Source organism: Phyllopteryx taeniolatus, chromosome 6, assembly GCF_024500385.1.
Source record: "Phyllopteryx taeniolatus isolate TA_2022b chromosome 6, UOR_Ptae_1.2, whole genome shotgun sequence".
In the NCBI taxonomy this organism is placed as follows: Eukaryota; Metazoa; Chordata; class Actinopteri; order Syngnathiformes; family Syngnathidae; genus Phyllopteryx; species Phyllopteryx taeniolatus.
In genome coordinates, this window is record NC_084507.1 from 16,160,931 (window position 1) to 16,188,151 (window position 27,221).

The 27,221-nt window shown below is 41.0% G+C and overlaps 1 protein-coding gene across 4 annotated transcripts in view; it reads right to left on the reverse strand.

The window, feature by feature from the left end:
* pou2f2b (POU class 2 homeobox 2b) overlaps nt 1-27,221 on the reverse strand; it is a 95,828-nt gene that overhangs the window by 29,281 nt on the left and 39,326 nt on the right. For 3 of the 4 annotated variants that reach the window (XM_061777059.1, XM_061777056.1, XM_061777060.1), the window contains exon 2: nt 381-446. In XM_061777059.1, coding sequence (XP_061633043.1) covers nt 381-446 — 66 coding nt within the window. Of the gene's footprint in view, nt 1-380; nt 447-7,255; nt 7,384-27,221 lie in introns of those variants that run through there. The other variant, XM_061777058.1, reaches the window with a different exon arrangement.

Consider the following 27,221-nt stretch of genomic DNA (forward strand, 5'->3'; position numbering starts at 1 on the left):
TATGGACCTTCATCTGCATATCAAGGATATGGAATAAATGCTCCAAAAACTTTATTAAGCAGTTTGAGCATTTATTTCATATCATTGATCAAATAAATGCTCAAATGGCTTTTAATGATAGGGAGTTGTCTTACTAGTACTAGTGTACAGAAATGTCATACCGTAGTGGAAAACTTCAATAGTCAGACAGTTGTTCTACGCTGAGTTTTCTTACTAGTTACTAGTGAATGCAAAGAGCACACTAGTACATGGAACTTAAGCTGGCTATCAAGGATATGGAACAATGCTGAAACACCTTTTCATACTTCTACCTAAACACAGTGTGAGTACATGGGCCACCTCTGAATCTCAGCACTGTCAGCAGCAGTTGTTCGTCTCACCTTTGCTCTCCAGCGGTGAGTCAGCCGCTAATTTCTCAAGTTCAGCTGGCCTTGACATCCTGATATCTGCACACACACACACACACACACAGACATCTTAAAATCTGTACCACGTATAGTGTTTGTTGATGACACGACGGGAAAGAGAGAAGCCTTGTGGTGCAGGCGGCCCCCAAACCACACACACGCACACACACACACACTGTACACGGAACGTGGGTGACTCCCTCACATGACAAGTCGACCAGGGCCCACTTGCTTTCATTCATTCATACTTTCCAATTAAAGAGAGTAGGCCGGGCTCAGGCTAAATTTAACTCAAGGGGTTTACGTAGGAGTCCTTTTTGGAGGCGCGAAACGTTTCGAGCGTGTCATTCATCACGAGTCCTCGTGGCTTTGTGGTTGAAACTGTACATATTTTGTAGTTATTTAGGGATTGAGTACTTTTTCTAATCACTCTTTCTTCACTAACAAACAGCACGATGAGCTTGTGTTGCAGTTATTTGAGAGCCCATCTTGCACACACGCACACACACAGCCACTTCCCTTTTGTGAAGAGATGCAAATCTGCCCAACGACCAACTAATAATATCATGCCACCTGCATAATAAAGACACTAAACCCCCCACCCTGCTCTTTCAGCCATACACTTGTTTTTTGAAGCAGCAGTGGGGCAGATGGTGATTTTTGACATGAAATCGCTTGCTTGTTCTTTGCTCTAAAACAATGATAGCTAGAGAGTAGAGGAACAGAGATCAACAGAGAGATAGAAGTATGGGTGGATGGATGGAAAGAGACACAGTACATAGTTGGATAGACAGACAATTTTATACAGATAGTGAGATGACATGACATTTTTTGTAAATAATTTGGCCTCCCCAAGTTAGGGCTAGTGGACCCTAGTTTGAGAACCAAAATGGTTAAAAAGATGGGCAGACAGACAACTTTAATAGTTCCCTGATGGAAATTAAGTTAAATAAAAATTTAACTTAAAAAAACAATGAATTAAAAAATTTCTGTACAGTAATATGAAAAGCATTTACCATTTTTAAATTAACATTTATTACTATATAGTTATCAATTATTAGTCACATGTTCAAGCATCCTTTTTTGACATATAAGATTATTAGTCCCCTGATGGAAATTAAAAACAACAAAAATACAAAACGTAACTAGATTTCCCCGCAAAATTAAAGCTACAACATTTAAATTTTTTATTTATAAAAAATGTAATAATTTGTCATTATTATTTAGTTACGCAGCACGGTGAGCGACTGGTTAGCTAATCTGCCTCACAGTTCTGATGTCCTCCCTGTGCCTGCATGGGTTTTCTCTTGGTACGCGGGTTTCCTTCCACATTCTCAAAACATGCATGGTAGGTTAACTGAAGTGCAAAAGGTTATTTGTTTATATGTGCTCTGCGATTGGCTGGCGACCAGTTCAGGATGTATGCCGCCCCTCGCCTACAGTTAGCTGGGACAGGCACTAGGATTGGCGGTGCAGTGAATAGATGGACGGATAAACATTATTTAGTTAAATGAAAATACTTTGTTTAGTCTTTTTGAACTATAATAAGTGCTCAAGTCTTTTTTTTTTTAACATTGCTTGTTTTTAGCCCTAAATCGTGGCATGAGATGGATACTTAATACTCTATTAGAGAAATTTAGAACAATATAAATAAATATATATATATATATATATATATATATATATATATATATATATATATATATATATATATATATATATAATGTAAATACAAAAAAAATATTAAACATTTTAATTTAATAAGTTTAGTTTGCATTTAGTAAAATTTAAATATTCTATTTTAGTTTTCATTTCTATTTTATTTTATTAATTAAAACTATGAGTCAAGTAGTCAAGTGTGGTTTTTTAAATGCTTCAAAACAATGTCAATTAAATGACAACGTCAAATGGTCAAGTGTGACTTTTGACATGAAGTTGATTGCTTGTTTTAGCTTTGAAACAATAACATTTATAGATATATAATTCTGTGATGGAAATTGAGAAAAATAAAAGTACAAAAGTAAAAAATACTTGCATTTTAATAAATAATTTAGGTGCAATTAACTATTATTTTAATAATCAATTGCTGTGTTGATTATTTTTTTCAAATTCATTGATGAATTGGATAAACAGATTACTAACCTATTTCCAGCCTTTTCTTCAAAAGCAGAACATTATTTCAAATTGACAGTGGAAAAAATGCACAAACATTAAGTGATTGTGATTCAGTTTCTGGTTTGGTCCATGTTAGAAAATAGGTAAAAATGTTGATCATTGTTTTCCAAAGTAAATAGATAATAGTAGATAATCTGCTTCCAAGGGGGACTACAGAAATCTGAGAATATTGATTGTTGGGAGGCTGCATTTCTGTGGATTTTGATCATTTTAAATTGAACAATGTCTCTAAACAATTAATTAATTATCAAAATCGTTTAGTTTAGAAAATTAATTTGATAATTGATTAGTTGTCAATGAATCAAATTAATTGTTGCACCTCTAAAATACATTAAAAAAAAGCAATTATCAAAGTCAAATGTGGTTGACTGGACTGATGACTTTTAAATCATCAATTCAATAAATAAAGTGGACATGTCCTAAAACCCCGACCGGTTAGCACATCTGACTCACAGTTTTGAGGACCGGGGTTCAAATCTTGGCCCCGCCTGTGTGGAGTTTGCAAATGCTCCCCGTGGCTGGGTGGGTTTTCTGCGGGTACTCCGGTTTCCTCCCACATCCCAAAAACATGCGTGGTAGGTTGATAGAAAGCCCTAAATTGCCCGTAGGTGTGAATGTGAGTGCGAATGGTTGTTTGTTTCTATGTGCCCTGCGATTGGCTGGCGACCGGTTCAGGGTGTACCCCGCCACCCGCCCGAAGATAGCTGGGATAGGCTCCAGCAGCCCGCGATAAGCGGTAAAAAAAAATGGATGGATGGATGTCCTAAAACCCAAACTGGGACGTGCAGTGGAAGATCTCTAAAAGCCCCCAAAGTGGTACAATTTGGAGGAAAAATATACCACCCACCCCAAAAAAAATAAAATAAAATAAAAATAAAATAAAATAAACTTCAAAACTTTATCATGTGTGTGAGGCTTCAGCACATTGAGCATCATCTTTTGCTTTTTCTTTGGCTTTTTTGTGTTGAGAGTGCTGCCACTAAAGACAGATAACCAGAGATGGACAAGTGGGAAAATGTGAAAAAGCAAGTAGCTGTGTGTTATTCCACAAACAATAATGTGGATTATCCGTATCTTTAACTTTTATCTTCGATGCTAGGCCAAAAGGTGACCAGATCTCTCTGAAAACACCTAACCCAAAGAGTGATTAGTTTTACTTTATTATTTTAACACTGCATTTAACCCCTTTTACACTTGTATGACAGTTAGAGTCAAAATGTTGAGCATCAGGTTTTTTATTTTTTATTAAAAATGTGTTCCTGGGCCACTGGGTGACAATATCGCTCTGTAAACACCTTGCTCAAAGAGCAAGCAGTTTTACTTACTTTTAGTTTTATTACACAGTAGCTAAGCCCTCTTAAGAATGGGATGAGACCTAGTTTAATGTTAAAATTTCACTCAAAACAATGTTGATAAGATTATTATTTTTTTTTTTTTTGCTAAGCCACTAGGTGACAGTATCTCTCAGCAAAGGTTTCACTTTACTGTAGTTTTATTAAGTTGAGTTTAACCCATGTTTAAACTTATCAAAGTTAGAAATAATGATACTTAAAACGTTGCCTGTGCAGTTAATGAAGCTGTTATGAATTTATTCACTTGACAGTGAGGACCGGGGTTCAAATCCCGGCCCCGCCTGTGTAGAGTTTGCAGGTTCTCCCTGTGCATGCGTGGGTTTTATCCGGGCACTCCGGTTTCCTCCCACATCCCCAAAACATGCATGGTAGGTTAATTGAAGACTCTAAATTGCCCATAGGTGTGAATGTGAGTGTGAATGGTTGTTTGTTTCTATGCCCTGCGAGTGGCTGGCGACTAGTTCAGGGTGTACCCCGCCTCTCGCCCGAAGATAGCTGGGATAGGCTGCAGCACGCCCGCAACCGTAGTGAGGATAAGCGGAACGGAAGATGAATGAATGAAATGAATGTTTCAAAATTCCATTTTTGACCACAACTTCCATTTTGATATTTTTGTTGTGGAAACGAGATTTCAGGTTAAGTAAAACAACAAAAGTGAATGTACAATTGGCACAAGTTGTACACTGCCTTGGTGCAAGGCAGTGTACAACAGGGGGGGGGAAAAGGACTCTCCAAGTAATAAAACAGCCATTATGGCGACATTGCTCCCATTACAGTACTTAAAAGGTGCACGCTTACACGCCGGACAGGAGCCCCGGCCAATATTGATTCCCTGATGACATAAAGATGTTGGTGGCTAACGTGGCAGCTAATGTTGTGTGGGGCACAGTACATCAAGATGCATTGGCATTCTTTCACTTCCCCACGTTACTTCCCCATTATAATAATATTCGTAGTGTGTGTTACTTACGTAATATAAGCATGTTCAAACAGTCCACCTGCAGAAACAGCTAAAGGTACCGCATTTTTACTTCATCTTTAAATAAAACAATTAAAAATAACTGTTTATTTGTCCATAATGACAAAATCCAGTATATGGTACTATCTAGTGCATCTCAGCACCATTGTGCAATATTTTGTGCTGCATAATCCAGTGTCATGAATACATGATGTAACACAGACAAGTGGCACGAGTTAAAAATAATTTCCTGTGGCCATTCTTTAAGAAACGTACTTACTGATCACAGTAAAGAGAAATTGAATAATTTCAGGCACAATTTGCATACTGTAGCTATGAGAAGTAAAAGTAAAGGAAAGGCAGAATTTGATCATAATAGGTAAATCTACATAGGATTATTTAACCAGTACTATTCTGCCTAGCTTTTCTAGCTTGTTGTTCAACCCTCCTGTTGTGTTTGTTTCTTACCAACAATGTTCATGGGTCGATGTGACCCGCTCGACTATTAACCACAAAACATCATAACTTAATTTCTCTAAGAAAAGGAAAAAAAGGTCAGCAGAATAAGAATAATTCACTTTTCTTACTAGATTTTAAAATAGTTCGATTTGACTTGGTTTAAGCAACTTAATTACCGGTTCAACTTTGCCAGTTTCAGTAGTGGACAACCTACAGCCTGTGGGCCACACATGACGTGCGAGAGTATTTAAATTGGGCACACCGTGCAATTCAAAAAACAAATAAAAACCTGTTATAAAAAGCCCAAAACACTTAACCCATAAATCACAGGTGTCAAACTGGTGGCCCGGGGCCAGATCCGGCCCGCCACATCATTTTATGTGGCCCGCGAAAGCAAATCAAAATTGCTCATTGTGTTCTGGTGTAATACCATTGAGATATTTGCAAGCATTTTTTTGTTACCAATCCCCCTTTGAAAAGAAATGTAATAGTTGGAAAACATGTTTTTATAGGCTTCTGATTTCAAAACTGGTTATTCATCAATGTATTGTGTATACTGTATGTAATTAGAATATATGTGGTAATCTTTCATTTATATGGGTTCACAGTCGTAGCGGCCCTCCGAGGGAAGTCACAACTACGATGTGGCCCGTGACAAAAATGAGTTTGACACCCCTGCCATAAATGCTCATAATATACATTTCTCCCCCATTGATGGTTGTTTTACTATGAATTTCTCTTTGTTTGTTTTTTTCCTCATCTTTTTTACTATGATTGGTGGTATTTAAATTTATCATATTTTAGGACTTCCTCGATAAACAAGATTTTGCGTCTCAGGGGGTTTAGGACAACAAAACAAGTTGCATACCTTCCGTAAAACTACAGAACGTTTTGTCAGCTCCCCTAAATTTGCTCAATTAAGTCTCTAATTTTAGCTTTAATTACGAATTTACCAGTTTCCAGGGTAGGCAAACTAAGGGAAATGGGCCACACATGACCGCCGTGCAAATCTTAAAACAAATAAAACCTTTAACAAAAAGTTTACAAAATTTAACCCGCAAATATAAGATTGTTGCATCATATCGTCGTCAGCTTAGCATGGCCCTTGGAGGACCAATTAAATGCAAAAAGCAAAAAAGGTATATTTAAAAAAAAAAAAAGAATAAAATTAAACTTGCTCAATTAACATTGTCCATTTAAGCTTCCTGTCTAATCAACTTAATTTAGTTTTTTCAAATCAAATGCGTTTGGTAACTAGAGTCTAAATAGACGCCTCACTATAAAGCAGAACCATGTGATGCACCTGTACAGTGAAAGGAAATTATACAGTACTGGCTTTTTCTGCAGCTAAAATAGTGAATTGTTGCATTTTGATCATGTTAAACCACGTGAATTTCAGTTTGTGACACTTCTATTAGTAGCATCATTGCATCACTGTTGGGGGTCAATTTATCCAGCTCATATGGAGAATTATTAATAACATGAAAAGACATCTCAGAAATACCACTGAGGGAGGCAGATTGGAGACATTTAAAAGGTAATTGCCTGGGCGGACTAACAAGCTCTCTTGACCCCCTTGCCGGCCTCAGCTGACCATCACAACAAGGTTAAGTGTTTCATTTTAGATACAAGAATGATTTTGGACAAAATGTTACTGAGACATGAGAGGTAAAGCAAATAATAATAAGTGACGTGAAAGTGAAATTATTGGCAAGCTTAACACTTTTAGCCAATCATATCGTAGCTAATCGCAGTCCCCTCGTAACAAACACTAACATTTCCTGTCCATTTTACCCCCAAAGGCCACCCCTGGCTTTCAAATTCAACACACACACGCACACACACACTATCCCCTGCTCGTGCACACGCGTAATTGGTTGCCAAATGAAGGACTGCAAACTGACCTGGCAACCACATATTGGAGAAGAACAAGTCCTTGCTTTTTGTTATTGCTGCTGCGGCCTCTGTCATAAAGTCAGCGTAACAATGTGTATAAAGCATAACTCCCTGTAACACACACAAAAAAGGACAGTCTCTCTCTCGCTCTCTTTTACTCACTCACTCACTCAACCTAAGCCACGCCTCCTTCGTCACCACGACAGGAAGTGAGAGTCAAAAAGAGTGGGAAGTCGGCCCAAAGGTAAGGGAGGAAGAAGGCAGGATGATAGTGAAAGAATAGAGAGAAAGAAAGGAGGGAGGGTAAGTATGTCACAGAGTGAGAGCAATAGAAAACAAAGAGGGAGGATGACTGGTGGAAAGTGACGGCGCAGCTGGAAATTGCCACTCATGCAACAACACTGGTAGGAAAGAGTCTCAACGCACTGTAAACATGTACTGTATGTATGTAGGGCTGACCGTCCCACACGTGAGGCCGTGCAAAAAGCCTCGGAAAATTGATGGTGTTCAAAATTGATGACACCCACCACTGCTCAAAACTTTAGGCTGGGGGGAGGATGCCCCCCCCTCCCCCCACAGAATATAGACCGTCGATTTGAAGGGGAAAAAAAGTTTTACAACCCTCCCACACACTTTAAATGCATTTCAACTTGTTAAGCCACTGGCGAATTTGCAAGCATAAAATGTATAGGAAATACTGCATGTACTGTAGTTTAGTGTCTGTCTACATCAGTGATTCCCAACCAGTGTGCCGTGAGCGCTTTTCACGTGTGCCGTGGGAAATGATCAAATTTTACTTAATTGCTCAAAAAAATATTGATTTACAAGAAATAATGTATCTTTGCTCATCTATTTATGCCAGTGAGGCATAGTGACAGACAGAACAAATAAATGCTCTCCTATTAGATGGCAGGAAGTACATACAATAATTAATGTATCCACTTTTTGGGACATTTTAGTTTGTTGGTGTGCCGTGAGATTTTTCAATTGTAAAATATGTGCCTTGGCTCCATAAAGGTTGGAAATCCCTGGTCTACATGCATGTGCCTTTAGGAGGTGTGGCCTGGCAGTGTGGCGTGTGACATTAGCAAGTCTGCATGAGTATCTAACTGAGAGCTGTGGCTGACAGCAGCTTCTGCCTGAGTGTGCTTATTGTGTTTTACTGTTCTCCCGGCGTTCATAAATGACTCAAAAATGCATTGGCAACTCTGGCTCTCCTTTACCACATGCGAGGGCATTACAGTAAATATACAGTAAAAATGATCGCTTAAAAAAAAATCAACAACGGTACAGCAGGGGCCTGTTTCTGAAAATGATGAGCTGTGGAACACTGTGGTGGTTGGCAGGTCTGCCAACAAGTTCTGAGGTTCTGGGTTCGAATCTCGACTCAGGTCCTCAAGTGTGGTGTTTGCGTGTTCTCCTATTCAACCTATGCTAATTCAGCACTAAAGTCAGAAGTACAGTACATATTTGTGTTAAAAAAAAAAACACTTCTTAGTCCATGAATAGAAAACAATCAAACAAAAACCAGTAAGTAAGGCAGTAACTGGGCTTACCGCAGGACTTGTGCCACACCATGTGTTCTGACATAGTTCAATGGATTCCTAACCTTGAAACCTCGTATGTCGGGACAGTCATAAAGCAAAGGACCCGTGTACTAGCGTAACAGATGCTGAATATGGTAGTGACAATCAAAATTTGAATGATAACTGTTAATGATAACAGTTTGATCTGGCCTTCCTGTGTCGAGTTTACGTTTTCCTGCTTCCTCCCACATTTCAAAAACATGCCCACCCACGAACATAAGGAGGACAAGCGCTGTAGAAAATGGATGGATGGACGGTAGACTGTGACAGTAGACTGCCCTGGCCACAAGGTGGCACTGTTAAGCCGCAAATCAATGAGGACTGAAGGCAGGAGCGATAACCTCAGGGTCACTCAGCGGCAACAATTTAGAATTCCTGTATAAATAATGTGGCGAATGACATTAGACGCATAATAATCAACAAAAGGGTCTTTTTAGTCTGAGTCTTTGTTTAAGACACTATTATTTTCTCATATTTAGTTTATTTAGTCAATTACAGATGCTTGAGGCAAACATTTTCTTAGAATACGGCATAATATTTAAAATTAGCATCAAGAGATTAGGAATTTTTTTTTCCCAACAATACATAATCAAAGAGATGGGGACAGAAACTGACAACACAAAATAAATTTTAAAATGTTTTGTCATTTATCTTCCACACACCCATTTTAATTACATAAAAATATATATAGTAAAATGTACTGTAATTTAAATTACATTTTATGTCACTTGAAAGCATGTGTGTGTGTGTGTGTGTGTGTTATCAGATCAACACAACTTTGTGAAATGTGTGTGAAATGTGAGAGGACACTGACAGCCGGGTGTGGGGGAGCATCTGGGGGTCAGAGGTTCTCTGGGCAGCCCTGGCTTTGGCCGTGACCTTTGTCCAGAGTCCAATCTATCCTCGTTACAAGCAAAGAGTGTGTGTATGTGCTTGTGCACTTGTGTGTGTGTGTGTGTGTGTGTGTGCACGCATGCGTACTATAATGCGCATATTGGTCCAAGTACTTCCAGTTAAAAAAAACAAAAAAAAACGCACTGTTGAATCGACACCCGCTTCGCCTTGTGTGTACAATTCATGGCCACGGAGGGTCTTCCTGCCCCCCGGGGGAGGTCTCAGCCTTGGTTACCATGGAGACCAGACCTAGCAACACCACGGTTCGGCCACTTAGATGATATTGGTCTCAATTGACGCAAGGACAAATGGGGCTCTGGGAGCAGGAAGACAATAGGCTACAGTTGACCATGCAAGGAATTATTGAGTCAACCCCTAAATAAGTTCAGGATATATTACAACTAGAAAATGCAAAATGTGAAAAATAGTTTAAGACGTCCTCCATGAGCTAAACAGTTTTGTGCTCAAGTGGTTTGAATTGGTTCAGAAATGCGGCTAGATTAGGAAATTCTCTTAAAATCTAAATATATTTGGGAATGTTGCCATGGAGTGTGTGGACTTTTGGGAAATGTGGGGATTTATGCAAAGTGAATATTAGTTCCCGAGATGTCCTGAATGAGCTGAATACTTTTGATTTTTGAACAGTTCATATTGGTTGAAAAAATGTGGAAGGATGAGGAAAATGTATAAAATGTCTAATTTGGGAATGTTGCCAGGGAAAATGTGGAATTCTGAGAAAAGCGTTCATTTTTGGAATGTAAAATACTATTTCCCAAAATGTCCTAAATACGATGAAAACTTTGACGGAATGGTTTACAATCTGTAAATAAATGTGCAAATATTAAGAACATTTATAAAATGTCTCAAATAATTTGGGAATGTTGTCTTGGAAAATGGGGAGTTATGGAAAAGGTGTAAAAAATAATAAAAAATGTAACAAATAGATCCGGCGATGTCCTAAATGCAATGAAAACATTTTGACGTTGAAATGGTTTGAATCTGTTGAGAAATGCGGAAGGATTACGAAAATGGGTGAAATGTCTAGATTAATTTGGGGATCTGCCATGGAAAAGGTGGAATTCTGGGAATGTGACAAATAGTTCCCAGGTCGTACAGAAAGACCTGAAACATTTTGATATTGGAATGGTTGAAATGTGGAAGTACACTAGATACAAATAAAGAATTGGCAGAATAATACAAATATTTAAATATAAAGAATAATATGCTTGCTGTATTAAAAATGTGTTTGATCATATTTTGTCATGAATTTAGAATGGCCTTTGCAAGACGGCCTCAATTTGGATCACCCTAATTGTGAATGGAATTTTTTTTTGTTTTTTAATTTGTTTATGCTATTTAGTTGTGTTGATATGATAACATACACACACACACGCATACAGACTCATACACACAATGTGATAGTGCGACCCCAGGGAGGAGGATGGGGGAGGCTGGGGCCTCTAGAGTGCCATCAATCACACCACTGTCACAGGGAGGACAGCGTACAGCAGTGGGGGGTTACAAAGACCGACAGAATAGTAAAAAGAAGGAGGGGAGGTGAACAAGTGATGCAAGCCAAGGTGAACGATAGACAGAGGAAGAAAAGGAAGGTGGAAGATGTGTGTGTAATGGCTCATTGTTGGGCCTATTGAGAGCTCTTTAAAGTAGTCCAGAGGCCCTCTCGCTGGCTCAACCTTATTTCCACACACAAACACACACACACACACACACCCTCTAATTCATCTAATCCATCACATTCCCGCTCTTACAGCGGCCCGCTGATGGACCCGCCAAGTCCTCTACGTCATCCGAGTCGCAAGACTGCAAGGTGAGAGATTAAAAATCCAGTCCAGTGTTTTTTCGGCAGAGGTGGGAGGGTGTCGCGGCAGGATTATAAACAACGGGGCGGCGAGTTGAGGTTGTCGTATGGGAAACGCAAACATCTCACCTACAAGTACGCACTCGAGACACCTCTCCTAGATGATGTGGCCGGCCCGTGGGGAGATAGTGTGGTCCGCCTCCCTCCCTCCTATATGACAAGGTTGAGAGTGAAATTGTTTCTGGGGGAAAAAGAGCGACTGCGAGGGACAACAGGCCTTGAGGTTCACTTACACTCTCACCAATTAGCCTTCATCTATAACAGGGATGGGCAACCCGAGGCCCGTGAGCCAAATACAGCCTGAAAGAGAGAGAGAGAGAGAGAGAGAGAGAGAGAGAGAGAGCTGAACAGAGCTTCGAGCCCCCTTTTTCACGGCAAAACCTCAAAATCATGTTGAAACTCCACATTAAATGGCATCTGCTAGCTACAATACCTGCTTCCAAATTGGCCACTCAGGCCCTGTAGTTCACCCGATATGGCTGCTTCAAACCAAAATGACATTTCCCTGATTTGGAACCTTTCTATGGTAAGCACTGGGAATAAACTAGGAATTTACAAAACTGAAGTTTGGCTCTTAATAGGGAATTTATAGTAGGAAAATATATTTGAGCATAATCCTGACTAAAACAACCACTTTTCATGCAAGTACAGTGGTACCTTGACGTACGATTGCGCTAACCTATGAGTTTTTGGGAGTTATGAGCCACGGTCTTGTCAATATTTGCCTTGTGTTGGGAGCCAAAATTTTAGGTATGAGCAAGCCTCTAATCCACTACCTTTTTTTCCAGCACAATCCTTCATTCAATTGAAATAAAAACAACCTGGAGTAATTAAGGTACTCTAATGCCCTTGCACGTGGGCAAGGAGTATCTTGATGGGATGTCTGCTTATGACAAACTGTTTATATTAATGCTTAAATGAGGCAACTCACCATTAAATTGCCCTCAATTCCCAGTTAATTTCCATGGAAAGTTTCCAATTTGCAATATTTCCAAAAATTCCCATGGACATTTACCGTAAATGTTACCCAAAAATTCCTGAGATTTAATGCAAATTTTCCACCCTTTTGCAAATCAAAAAATAAATTTCAGGCATGTGTCTTACACATTTATTCATGCATTCTCTTACGATAGGCATGTCCACGTAATTTCACTTCAATCGTTGAAATTAAAAAAACAACAACACTGAAAAACTATAAGTAAAAAGAGATGGACATGAAGGGGAAATATCAATGTATTATTAATATTACAAATACAGTGGTCCTCGGCTTAGGATGGCTTCGACATACGACTTCTCGAGGTTAAAGGAAAATGGCAGTCATTTCCAATAATTACAATAATTTTTGGAACAATTGTTACACCATGTCTTGGTGTGATGTAGAGAGACCAAATTCACTGCAAAGCGGCATGGAAGAATGTACTATACTATAAAATGGCAGTAATTATCCATCCATCCATCCATTTTCTGAGCCGCTTCTCCTCACTAGGGTCGCGGGCGTGCTGGAGCCAATCCCAGCTGTCATCGGGCAGAAGGCGGGGTACACCCTGAACTGGTTGCCAGCCAATATGTGCCAGGGCACATACAAACAAACAACCATTCGCACTCACATTCACACCTACGGGCAATTTAGAGTCTCCAATGAATGCATGTTTTTGGGATGTGGGAGGAAACCGGAGTGCCCGGAGAAAACCCACGCAGGCACGGGGAGAAGATGCAAACTCCACACAGGCAGGGCCGGGTATTGAACCTGCGTCCTCAGAACTGTGAGGCTGACGCTCTAACCAGTCGGCCACCGTGCCACCTGGCAGTAATTAGTCATATTTTATATATTATCGCTGTTGGGTGGAATCCCCCCCCCACCTCGAAAATGACAGCTTATTTGGATAAAAGTAATTTTTAACTTACTTTCATGAAATCAATAAAATATGTGAATATAACATGTGCTTGCTAAAAATTATGTATTTTCCTTGTCAGTTTAGATTCTCAGCCATCCAGGTCATGGTAATGCGCAAAGGTTAAATTGAGGCAACTGGACTCTTCGTGCATGTTGAATTTGTTGTATTTTCTTGCTTCCCGAAAACGTTCAAACATGACTTAAGCGATTATGCCACAAAGATACAACATTTTGAAGCATGCTCAGTTAGCGCTGTAACTACTGTTTTTTCATTACGATTGTGGTATATTTATGACCTAGAAATGTATTTCGTACAAATATTTAATTATGACAGTACGACTGTGTTACCTTAGGTTGGTAATCGACTATGGCACATTTCCACTTACATTACGTCGCGGTTGTAGGAATGGCCCAAAAATATCCATGGCTGTTTTCGGAATCACTCTATAGCCCCTATGTCATCGGCGTCAAACTCAAGGCCCGGGGGGCCAGATCCAGCCCGCCTTATCATTTCATGTGGCCAGCATAAGAAAATCATGTGTATTCTTCATGTTCTTTGGACCAAAATTTAAAACTTTCACTAATGCATTTTAAAATAAGAAAGAAGTGACATGAGCAGGCAGATGCGTTTAGTGTTTGGATCATTTTCACTAGTTCAAAAACCAAGCCAATGTACAAAAACTGAATCCTACGAAACTAGGGCATAAGAAAACAGGTTCCAATGTATATGGAATGATATGATGGAGCGATAATACATTTACATGGTTCCACAGTTATAACGGCCCTCTGAGGAAAACCATAACTACAATTTGGCCAATGACAAAAAATACACCCCTGCCCTATATAGTGCCCTATACAGTGAGTTTTTCATTTTGTAGTGCTGGTTGAATGTGTAGTGATATACACAAGGAAGGACTTAACCATTAGGCAAACACAGGCAATTGCATGGGGCCCCCAAACATCCATCCTTCCATACATTTTCTGAGCCACTTCTCCTCACTAGGGTCGCAGGCGTGCTGGAGCCTATCCCAGCTATCATCGGGCAGGAGGCGGGGTTCACCCTGAACTGGTTGCCAGCCAATCACAGGGCACATACAAACAAACAACCATTCGCACTCACATTCACACCTACGGGCAATTCAGAGTCGTCAATTAACCTACCATCCATGTGCCTGGAGAAAACCCACGCAGCCACGGGAAGAACATGTAAACTCTACACAGGTGGGGCCGGGGATTGAACCCCAGTCCTCAGAACTGTGAGGCAGACGCTCACCGTGCCGCGCCCCCAAACATCTCAAGAAAAAAGATTGAAGTTTTATTTGATTTAAAGCAATTTTTGTTTTAGTCTTAAATCACACATGTAATCAAAACGCTTAATCTGTCATGATCATTTTGAGTCCTTAATCTGTCCCTTCTCTTGCAATGGACTAACTAGTTTTTCTTATCGCGCATGAGCAGACTTGATTCAGGTAGCAAAATAGATTTATTAAGTTGCCGCTGATCCGGTGAATCATAATTATGTGACAGGAAAGACGCAAATAATGCCACACCCTGACTGATGAGTGAACTATACAGTCCACTTCAGGAAAATGTATAATGATTAGGGAGTAGGGAATGAGTGAATTATTTTGTTTTGAATCATTCACCATTCACTCATTCCCTACTCAGTGTGTGTGTGTGTGTGTGTATATATATATATATATAGAGAGAGAGAGAGAGAGAGAGAGAGAGAGAGAGAGAGAGAGGGATTTCTCATGCTATTTTTAATAAACTAACTATCTACAAAAATCCTTCTATAGGGACTAGGGCAATGAGTGAATGATTCCGAAAAGAGCCAATATATGTGCGGACTCAGCCTAAAATCGCTCCTGATGGGAAGATCTCAAAAGTCTGAAAATTGGGCTTCTGGGAGTTGCTGTGTTTTTTTGGCCAACCATCCCATCTTTCACCTTGCCTGCCGACATCATCACCATCATACTTGTGTGTGTGTGTGTGTATGTGTGAGCAACCTTGCCCTTTTCTTCCTCTCATTCAAACTTTCTCTTCTTCGCATTCTCCTTATCCTCTTGGTCGTGTTGGTCAGCAGCAGCTGTGACATCAGCGGCCACTCTTCTCTCCTCCGATTGGACATTCGGCCATGTTGCCAGGCAACAGCAGTGAAAGGTCTCAGTGTGAGTGTGCATGCCTCTGCTGTGTGTGTATGTGCATGTCTGTTTAGAGCGAGTGAAAGGTGTACGAGCCATTTTCCACGCCTTGCCCTTTATCTGTGCATGAGGAATGATCAGAGCACAACCCGAGGTTTATCTCGAATCAAAGCATGCAGATGATCGGCCGCCTGTACTACGGAAGAAGAAAAAGAGGGATGAGAGCGTGTCTTGTTAATGAAAAAAAAAAAAAAAAAAAAGAATCAAACGAATGTCTGTCTGCAACGTCTCCACAAATAAACGTTCTCATTGTGTGTGTGTAAACCCCCGGGAGTGGGTGGTTATTGTATCTGACACAGCGGCTCTTTCTCGAGCCTCATATTTCTGGGCCGATCGATTCCTCTGACTCCCGACAAGACAATAATCGCACCTCCCTCTCTCACTCCATCACTACCATTATTACTGACCTCCCCGGGGAGCCGGCAGGGTGGAGGCTGGGTGGGGGTGAGGGGAGGATTGGAGGAAGGGTGAGGGATGAGAGGGAGACACAGAGTTGACAAAATGAGCCTATGATGATGAAAAAGCAAGAAGGGACAATGTTGAAAGTGAGACGGGACGAGTCGGCCCGTAAAAAAGGGGACGTGGGAGAAGAATGGAGGGAGGACAGGCGAGGGTGGGAAGGATGCAAAGGAAGGTGGAACAGAAGAGCATTTGAACTGCATAAAAAGGAACTATATGGAAACTTCAATGGGTGCTCAAAATGGATTGAATTCACCCAGGGAATCGGCACAAAATCGAATACGGTAACTGATGTACGAGGTTTCGAGGTTACGAACGTCGGACAATGAACTAAGACAGCGGTGTCAAACTCATTTTTGTCAAGGGCCACATTGTAGTTACGGTTTCCCTCAGAGGGCCATTGCGTCTGTGAACCCATATAAATATATGATGGCCTCATATTATTACACATACACTACAAGTTGATGGATAACTTCTTTTGAAATCAGAAGCCAGTAAAACATTGCTTGTTCTACTATTAATCCATGTATTTTAAAAGGAGGATTGGTAACTAAAAATGCTTGCAATATCTTAATGTTATTAAAAGTGAAGACAATTTGCAGTTTTGGTATTTTAGGAAGATACATAAAGTCCACACACATGATTTGCTCTTGCAGGCCACATTAAATGATACGCCGGGCCTGATCTAGCCCCCGGGCCTTAAGTTTGACACCTGTGAACTAAGAGGTACATCAGAAAAGATCCAGGACTGGATAATTACACACATACATATATTAAGTTTTCCTCTCTGAAATAATCTCCCTGGAGTTGAACGCACTTTCCCAGCCTTTTCCACCACGCCTTCATGCATACGAAGGATTTTTTTCCGGGAATCCCCCGCAGCTCCGTCATTACGGCCATCTTGATGTCGTCTATGTCTTCAAATTGGGTCCCCTTGATGACTCCCTTGAGCTTGGGAAAGAGAAACAAAATAAATAAATCACACGGAGCCAGGTTGGGTGATTAGGGAGGCTGCTCCGATGTTGTTTTCAGCCAGCAACTGTCAGATGCGCCTTGTCCTGCCACAACTCTGACCTCTTCTTGCGCACTGAATGAAGGATCTTTTTAGACGCACTGGCTGATCATCTGGCCCACAATGAAGGGGAAAACTTGTAGTTTTTGTGACACCAGTTTTGGAACTTAACAATACGTGGTCCTGCGGCACAAGAATTTGTGTTCCGTTACCACCGTACTTATGTTTTTCACGTAACTATTTATGTTTTTGGCCCAGAGATGTTTTTCTTAGAAATATCTACCGCTGTTCTGACTCTTCTGACTGTGTTAGCATAGGTTAGTGCTAGACTACTGCACATTCCAACGGTCTGTGAATAATGTTGAATTAAATGCAATAAAATATTTAATAAAAGGCGGTAGAAAAAAAAACCCCAAGATTTTTCAAAGAGAAGGTTCAGGGTCGTCAATCAGGCACTCAATATCTTGGCTTTTAATAGTGTCCCTTATTAATTTATATACAGAGGTCCTCTGTTTACAATGGAATTCTGCCTTCTAGGGTTAATGTTATACATAAATACAGTACTGCTAAAAGGTGTATATGTTCATTTACATGAACTGGCTACAAATATGATGTACACCAGCACAATATACGTAACAAAACTTACCTCTAAACTGAGCATTATTGTCTTTAAGCGCTCTCTTATTGAGACTGTGGAGGTGTACTTAATGATGTGGTTGGTTCTTGCATAGCGTCCATTGAATGCAGCCGAAGCTCCAAGCACAATAATAAGGCGGGGAGGTGAAGGATTTGCTGCCTTCTAATAAAGGACTGAATGAAAGACAGGGACAGTAGGCGGGTTTAGAGGTGAGAGATGGAAAGTCAGAATTATAAAGGAATACACAAAAAAACACGCACACACACACGTATAGATATATGTGAAGAGATGGCTGGAGTGCCATGAAGTTGGGCGCTCGGAAATATTATTAAATTGACACGAGCACAATAGTTGATTGGCAGGCGAACTCCTGCGCTGCCATTCAAGCGCGGAAGAATAGAACGCACAAACTCACGGACGGTGCAATCAACGCAGCATATGGAGCGACGTGTGCACGAACACACACATAAAACGCACACTGGCCTTTTGTGTGCGGCCTGTTACTGCTGCTGTGCCGCTTTGAATCCAGATTACAATTACAGTAATTGGCTCTCAATTCTAGGGATTTCTGTTTGACCCGCTCACCTCATCCTCGCTGCGGCTTCATCAATATTCCGGCACCTGTATCGCCACATGCATCTTTCTCCTGGTGCATTCCTTCCTCCTTTTTCCCCCCACCATACTTTTCATACTTGCCTCCCTATCACGTGCTACTTTTCCTCTCACATACAGTAGTTGGAGCACCAGGGAATGAATACTTTATTCATGCTGCATTTATTATGGAGAGATAGGAGTCATACAGCTATACAGTGCAGGTTTTTGGGGGGAGAGGTGCAAGAAGGAGGTGAGAAAGGGGGTGATGGAGGTGGTGCTGGTGATTGTGGTGGATGAAGAGGAGGAGGGTTAGGAAATTGGTCTGGCTAGCGGAACAGCTTTTCACCTCTCGCTCTCTCTTGCTCTCTCTCTATCTCTCTCTGCCTTTCTCTCTATTCTGCTTTGTATTCTGCAGAGATGACAGGGGGAAAGCTTTATTGCTCCGAGTTTGTATCGATCGGGGCCCCTCAGAGGGGGGAGGCCAGAGGACGCGCTGAATGGGCCCTTCTTCAACGACCGCGAGGCTCGCAACAAAAGCCAACCCACTCTTCCTCCGCGTGCACACACACACACACACACACACACCTACACACACACACACACACTCCTCCCTCAGATCCCTCTTCTCACTCACAAACTCACTCAGCAATTCAAATTCATTGCTCTTATTCTCAAAGGTTAGGAGAGAGAAATAAAGCGAGGATGTCTGGATTCTCCCTCCAAGTGAGGAGCTGGGATCTGATAAGCCACAACACGCAAACAAGGAATGAGAGGAATAAAGGGGCGAAAGATACCTTTTAAGCACCTCCCAGTTGAACCTGAAGGGGTGCATAAACTACTCTTTCACACTGAAGGTTACAATTGTGCGCATGAACCCCACAATGAAAACTCAGCAACTAAACGCGACTCACGTGATGAGTAAAGCCCTTTTAACGTTGGTGGCCATTCCAGCATTCCCAAGCAGGAGTCCTTGAAATGGCCCAAATCCTCTGGAAAAATGGTGCCTTCAAACCAAAATGGGGGACAAGCTCTCCCATGTTCTTTTCTGAGTTTGCTGTATTTTGTTACGACAAGCCAGATTTCGTTTTAATTGGTCCTACTGGTGACATGTGGGAGCAGGACACACGCGATAAGCCATCTGGTGAGTTATTCAGCAAGACAAGAATACCGAAAACTGGATTAACACTTCGGCTCCAAAGTGCCCAGTTCCAGCGCAACACAGTGAGGTCTCACAGTCAAGATGTTCCAGGTTCAGATTTCCTCCGGGTACTCTGGCTTCCTCTCACATTCCGAAAACATGTATGTTAGGTTCATTCTTATTTCATATCTTAATCTAAACTTCAAATATTTTTGATACCTTTAACAGGGTCAGGGCTAGGGTTAGGCTATATGTGCCCCGCAGTTGGCTGTTGACTCATCAAGAATGTTCGCCACATCTAATTGGCCTGGTCGCCATTGAGTTAAATGAGAGTAACCTCCACACTACTCCACTGGCTGCCGTTGACAATTATTTGGCTTTTGTATTGACGGACAACTCTAATAATAGGATAATTAGGCTGTTTTGTTGTTGTTATTTTTTAATCTCATTTAAATAACTATGTACAGTTGGCACTGACAGGATAAATCTGGTTTGTGCATTTATGCTCTCCTCGCAATGACAGCTATCCGCTTCCATGCAATATTTTTTCTATTGGCTGCCTCGACTAATATCCTAATTGTCAACCCCCTCAAAACTGGGATTGTGTCACTTGAACCATGCAGTGTAAATCCAGCCTTTAAAATTCAGCAATATGAAGACCTTTGGATTCTGTTTGACGAGCGTTTCATGAAAAGGGGGCGGGGCCATGACCCCACGCCAAAGCCAACTGACCAAACACTCATGTGTGGACACACACACACAAACACACACACTGGGGCTGTTTATCCGTTAATGGCATGCACAGCGCTGCAGCCAGGGAGGAGAACAGATTGTCCATCGGGAGGAAAGAGAGTGGGGGTATGACAGGGTTCAAGTCCATGACCAGCGGACTAGAGGAAGGTTAAGGGGTTGTTGGTTCAACTCCCATGGGGGAACGAGGGGGGTGAGAGGATCCCTGCTGTCTCCCATCTGACCTCTCCCAAACCCACCGGCGGAGGAGAATGACAATAATACTGTACATCAACCCTTCTCCCACCACTCACCGTCCTGATGCTGGCCCCTTCATGTCCGTGCCTAAATCTTCGTCTCAAACAAACAGACACATGCAATGCAGGCAATCACGCAGATAACACACTATCACCGCCGAACATAAGACGACATTTTCCGCCTTACTACCGACCGAAATGGCAATTTTGTTCCTTCAGAGCTACTATCGGAGTAACAGAGGCGTTAAGGGTCAGTGGTGGGCTGTCAGGCCTTCTATGCTGCCCTTAACAATATTAGAAGCGCTGACCTACATTTACAAACTACATTCTAATATTTGTTCAGTGAAATTGTATTAACTTATTTCCAACAGTCTCTTCATTGTGTTTTCTCTTGGCTCCACTGCTTTGTATTGTAAATGTTAGAGGTTTTTGTCCAATCGGATTTTGGCCTCTATGTGTTGCTATGTCAATCTAATTTGCCCAGGACCTTTAGAATCAGTAGTGCTTCCCGATGCAAATTAAACTATATTAGCAATGGGACTGTTTCTTCAACCAATCAGATTTCTAAATCGTCATCACAGTAGGGAGCGTGGACGTCAAGACAGGACGTCAACATTTTTCCATCCTCTGATTGGTTGGTCAGAGCAAAACGTGTTACAGCCAACTTTGACTATCAGAACACACATTTAGTGATCTGCATACATTAATACATGTAATAATCAGCATATCCAGTGACTATGACAGTGGATTAAGTCATGTAAATCTCCACTGGATGCCCAGGTATCAAATGCACGGTCTTTTACACAGCTTGCAAAGGCCACATTTTTCAGATTTTTCTTTGTCGGTGCCGTGTATAAAGAACAGCGTCACGGAAAAAGTGCCAGTAAGGGGCGGGTGAAGTCGACCCGTATATTTTCCGCTTTCTAGGGTAGTATCACAGTGATAACTGAGGTATATAAATCTGTCTGTATTAAATGTATAGCTGGCTAAATACCGGATTTTCTGTTAAGGGCCCTGAACCGCCTATTTTGCAGGAACCGTCATCAACATCCAGAAGCCCCTTTTCTACTGCATGTTAAAACCAGCATTTCTTCTGCCTTTCGTACAGGTCAGTGTTCCATCACCAAAACAAAATGGGAGCCCACCCGCCCATTTATCCATAAAAGAGCTAGTACGAAGCCTGTGTGGAAGGGAAAAACACAATCCCTACAGACTCACTTCTCTGAAATTGGCGTAACAGTCGACTTTATTCGCTTCTGCCTGTACAGATAGATTCCTATGCCTCAATTACAACTCTGATACTACCTCAGAAGGCGGAAAATGGCCAGGTAGACTTTGCCACACTTTTTCTGCTCTTTCGCTATTCTGTATAAACAACACAGCAAAGGAAAACAGCAGAAAAACATTGGCCTTGGCTAGGCAAAAGGGGATAATATTTGATATCTGTGGCCTCTAACATTTCCCGCTTTGCTAGATAAAGGGCAAAGGCGGATGAATGCATGTAACATCTGTTACTGCCATTTTGCAAGATTTCTGTTTGAAAAACTCTCAAGATAATACACTGTCACCAACATACCAGAAGACCTTTTAATATTGCCTGTGAAAGCCATAATTGCTTCCGCCTAGGGGTGTGCAGTATATATGGTAAACACGGGAGACGGTATAAGTTTGGCTTGCGGTATAGATCTGGATTCTACCGATCAATCACAATCACAATAGCACGTTGATGATGTCATTGTACCTGCCTTAGTGTGAAAATGGCATCAAGCAGATCTGACCAAGGAGCTGCCAGCACCATTTTTTTTTACCATGTCTGACCTGGTTAAAAAAAAAAAAATAAATAAAAAAAAAAAAATGGAGTCCACGTCGAACAGTCACCCATCCTCCCTGCTATCCCTACTGTTCGGCAACAACTGAGGCAATGCTAGATGCTAAGCTGGCAAGTATTGTTATCACAAAAGGAGGACAAAGAGTAACTAATCAAGCGACACACCGAGCAAGACGAGGGAACAGGAGTACTGGTAGAAAAAGAAGCTATGCTAACCGCTAAGATCATGTGAAATATAGGGTAGCAAAAGACCAGAATAATGACTTAGGTGGTACAGAACACTCTTAATACAATGAACAGCAAATTAGCAGTTAATTAATGTGTCTGAAGCAAAAATAATACCACAGCTACACAGTAAGCACACACGTCTGAAAATTGGAAATGAAAAAGTATGTTACTGGATAGGTCAGCCAGGACGAGGAGGCTATAAAGGTCAAAAGTATATTACTGTATTAAATATTTATAATATTAGCAATGCAAAAAAATGTTGTGCTTGTCTGCACTATGTTGCACCAAAGGGTACTGAGTTTTAATTTTGAGTTTGGAGATCTGTAAATGTTCTAAAAATTAGATTATATCTTTGTTTTTGCTGTTGTTTTTTTAATTTAGCTTTGCTAAGGGACTATGTAACCCAGTCGAAAAATTTCCACAAAAATGTTTACACTTATATCACGATATATTGTATAGCCTTTTTCTGTAAATACGTATCTTTTGGTAATTGTGTGCTTATATATTTTTTTGGAACCTCAATGCTGCAAATTTTAAGATGTCTAACTGATATTCATTGTTCCTGTGACAGTGACAATACATTTTCTATTCTATACAGTTACCGTGAAGGGATTAAATTTATACCATGATATTAATTTTAGCCCATATCGCCCAGAAGATCTAGCATTTAGCCACCTGTGCCTTTAATTTATACACCCCAGTTACGGCTCTGATACCACCTCAGAGGGCGGAAAATTGTCAGGTCGACTTACCCCACTTTTCTGCTCTTTTGCTGTTCTGTACAAATTGAACGAACAAGAGGTGGGAGTGGGGGGCGATTGAAAAAATTGTCTCTACAGGCTACATACAGTATGTAAAAGGCAACGTTTGTTATCTGTGGCCTCTTTGTGTGATGGATTGCATGATGCTGTGTCTTTATGTAAAAGCAGTTGTGATAACAACCCGCTTTGCTATATAAAAGTCAAAGGCACAAAAATGCTATATCTTCCGTTACAGCAATTTCAGCAGTTCCTAGTGTGGAAGAGGCTACAGATGACACACAAGCTTTTTTTCTCCCTTGTTGCTGTTCTGTGTATGGCAGCAACAAGAAATGTCGGGGACAAAGTCAACCGGGCAATTTTCCACTTTTGGCGGGACATATGAATCTGTATCTGTGGAAAAAAAAGGCACAAGTGGATAACGCTAGGTCTTCTATTACCAATTGCCAATTTTGCAGGGTCTCGGTGTGAAAGAGGCTACCATGACAAAAAAACCTTCAGTCCACCTTTGAGTTCAAACACAAATGATTGGCAGTTGCCCTCCCTCGCATTTTCACATACTGTATGAGAGCAAATCATTCCATTGTGAGCGACATCGTGGCTGATAAGTGCTTCGCTTTTTCCATCTCACTTACTCCCCTTGTGGAAAAGACCAAACATAGAAGCCCATCACTTGCAGCAGATGTGAATGGATATGAGATATTTGTGTAAACATTGGACATGTACACACATATGTATCGGCTTTTTTTCCTTTATATATATATATATATATATATATATATATATATATATATATATATCGGCATTGATATTGCTCGCACGGTTTAACTTGCAGCTCCAGATTGGCTTCAGTGATAGAGTATACATCAGAGACTAACACACACACACACACACACACACACACACAATACCTGCAGGCCCTTGTGGGCTGGATGCATTATTAAACACACAGGATTACACATGTAGAGACACAATAAAACCTCACATTGCAATCAGATGTACTGTGTACTTGGGTCTCGACTTGAAACTCTTTAATTTACCTCAACTTAACTGCAGTTCCCAATTGTATACAGTAGGGCTACACTATTATGGCCAAAATAATTATCACATTTATTTTGATCAATATTGTAATCATGATTATTAGTCACGATTATTCTTCATGTTAGGGAAAAATCTTTATTTTTATACCACTACTTTTCAACAAACAATATGTACCAGTATTCAGTGCAAAATGAATATTTAAATAAGTATAAATATAATAATATAATAATTAAAATAAATGTACCCCAAAAATTCTTCTTTACTGAATAAATATGCTACAACAAAGTGCAATCACACACTGCAACTTAATGGAACCAAATACAGTTAATGCATAAAACACAATAACAGTAGGCTGTAAGCACCGACTTTTCATTTGTAAATCCCCGTCGTCAATATAGTAAATTGTCAAGGATTGTTACGGCTCCGATGTTCTGCTTGATCATTGGTCAGTCACGCACTGTCACAAACTGCAAATAACTCGACAGTTCTGAATTCCCTCTGTTTACTTCCGGTGTTTTTTTTACTGCGGTTAGACGACGCCGAAAAGTCAAGGCAGCCGCTACAACAATTGCTTATAGTGTCTTACCATAACACACCGCCTCTCCGCCAATGTGCTGAGAGGGCCAACTTCAAAATAAAAGGTTCATATATTACTACATTGGACATTAACGCCATTTTAAGCTTTTATTTTGAAATTGGCCACGGAGCATGGTACGTTCGCCCACTGGTGGCTGGCTGACTAGGTTGCGGGTACTGCTGCAAATTAAGCACTTTAGCACATATGCAGCATGGCCCGCATTTCAAATGTAAAAAAATCTTTGACGATCAGGCTCATTTAATCATGGCAGCCAAAATCGTGATCACGATTAAAATTTGATTAATGCTGCAGCCCTAGTATACAATGTGTGTTTTGCAGGCATTGACATTCGGTGCACAGGCAAATTTGTGATTTTCTCCAATAGTGCATTTGTTTACTTAAACAGGAATTTAAGAGGTAAGACATTTGGACACTTGGATATTTACAAAACCATTTAATAATGTGGCAGCACATTTGTGCAGTGGTTAGCACGTCAGTCTCACAGTCAAGAGATCATGGGTTTGAATCCCACATTCCCAAAAGATGCATGATGTGGAGGTGTGAATATGAGTGTGAAGGATTGTTTATCTACTGTATATGTAGATTGTCTGGTGCACAGTCAGAATCAGAATCATCTTTATCCAGGGTGTACGTGCCAAAGGTGAGCTGGTATATGTACTTGCTGGCGTGCAACCATAATGAGGTCAAGGACATGGATGGGCAGCTGACTCTGGGTGAGAGGCGAGGTACGCCCTGAACTGGTCGCCAGCCAATCGCAGGGCACAGAGAAACAAACAACCATTTGCACTCACAGTCATGCCTATGGACAATTTAGAGTCTCCAATTAATGCATGTTTTGGGGATGTGGTAGGAAACTGGACTAACCGGAGAAAACCCACGCAGGCACCAGAAGAACATGCAAACTCCACACAGGTGAGGCCGGATTTGAACCCAGGTCCTCAAAACTGTGAGGCAGATGTACTAACCAGTTGCCTACCATGCCGCCCAAATCTTTTCTTAATAAATATATTTTAACACGATTTTTGTTTTCTTTGTTGGCTCAAGGTTGAAATGTTTAATACTTCCGGAATACTTTTTAAGTTCCTATGTAAGCTCCGGCTGTACAGATGTTATGTTTGCTCTGCAGGCTGTAGCACTGAAGTAATTACACCTACTGACCGGTGGTATGAGATGCTCTAGAGATCATTCCTAGCCTACCTAATTTTCCTGGGGAGGAAAAAAGGAGGCATTTATGTGAGGTAAGGCCAAGATTTGGCGAAATACAGTACTTACCATGGTGTGCTCCAATTGAAACAAATCTAATATTGGGGAAAATATGTTGCCATTGTTTTATTTAGTCAACTATAGATTTGGGGCAGTGTTGTGTCGGGATCCCTCGGAAAAGCTGGATGAAGTGGCTGAGGAGAGAGAAGTCTGGGCGTCCCTGCTAAAGCTACTGTCCCCGCAACCTGACCTCGGATAAGCGGTAGAAGATGGATGGATGGATTGATGGATGTTGTGTTTATATGGGACAGAGTTGGCTACTGGAGGGCAGGCCTTTATTTTTCAAATATTCAATAATATCATCCCATCCATTTTCTATTGTGCTTCTTCTAATTAGAGTTGAGGGTGAGCTTGAGCCTATCCTGACTGACTCTGTGGCAAGAGGCTGGATACACCCCAGACTAGTTGCCAGCCAATCCCATGGTACAACCAGTGACATTCACGTTCAAACCTATCGACAGTGTAGAGTCTTCAATACATGTTTTTTGGAATGTGGGGGGAAACCAGACTACCTGGAGAAAACCCATGCAAGCATGGGGAGAACATGCAAACTTCACACAGGAAAGCCAGTGCCAACATTCAAACCCGGAAGTTCATAAGTGTTAGACAGACATGTTAATGACTAGGCCATCATGCTGGCAGTATTAACTAATGTTACAATTTATATCAAGTGAAGTTCAATACCGACTAAAAATGACTACTATAGAGAAATGCATCTAAACGTCCTGAACTCCCAAGAACTTAAACATGGACCACAGGTTAGGAGTCTTCCTACTTCCTGCTAATCTTTGTTAAAGATGCAGTTTCTGCATAACATATCTCTAACACTGCACAGGGAATGTTTTTTAGTGCTTGCTGTAAGACTTAATATTTTGATTAATTGTTTACATGCTAGGCGGCACGGTGGCCGACTGGTTAGAGCGTCAGCCTCACAGTTCTGAGGTGCGGGGTTCAATCCCCGTCCCCGCCTGTGTG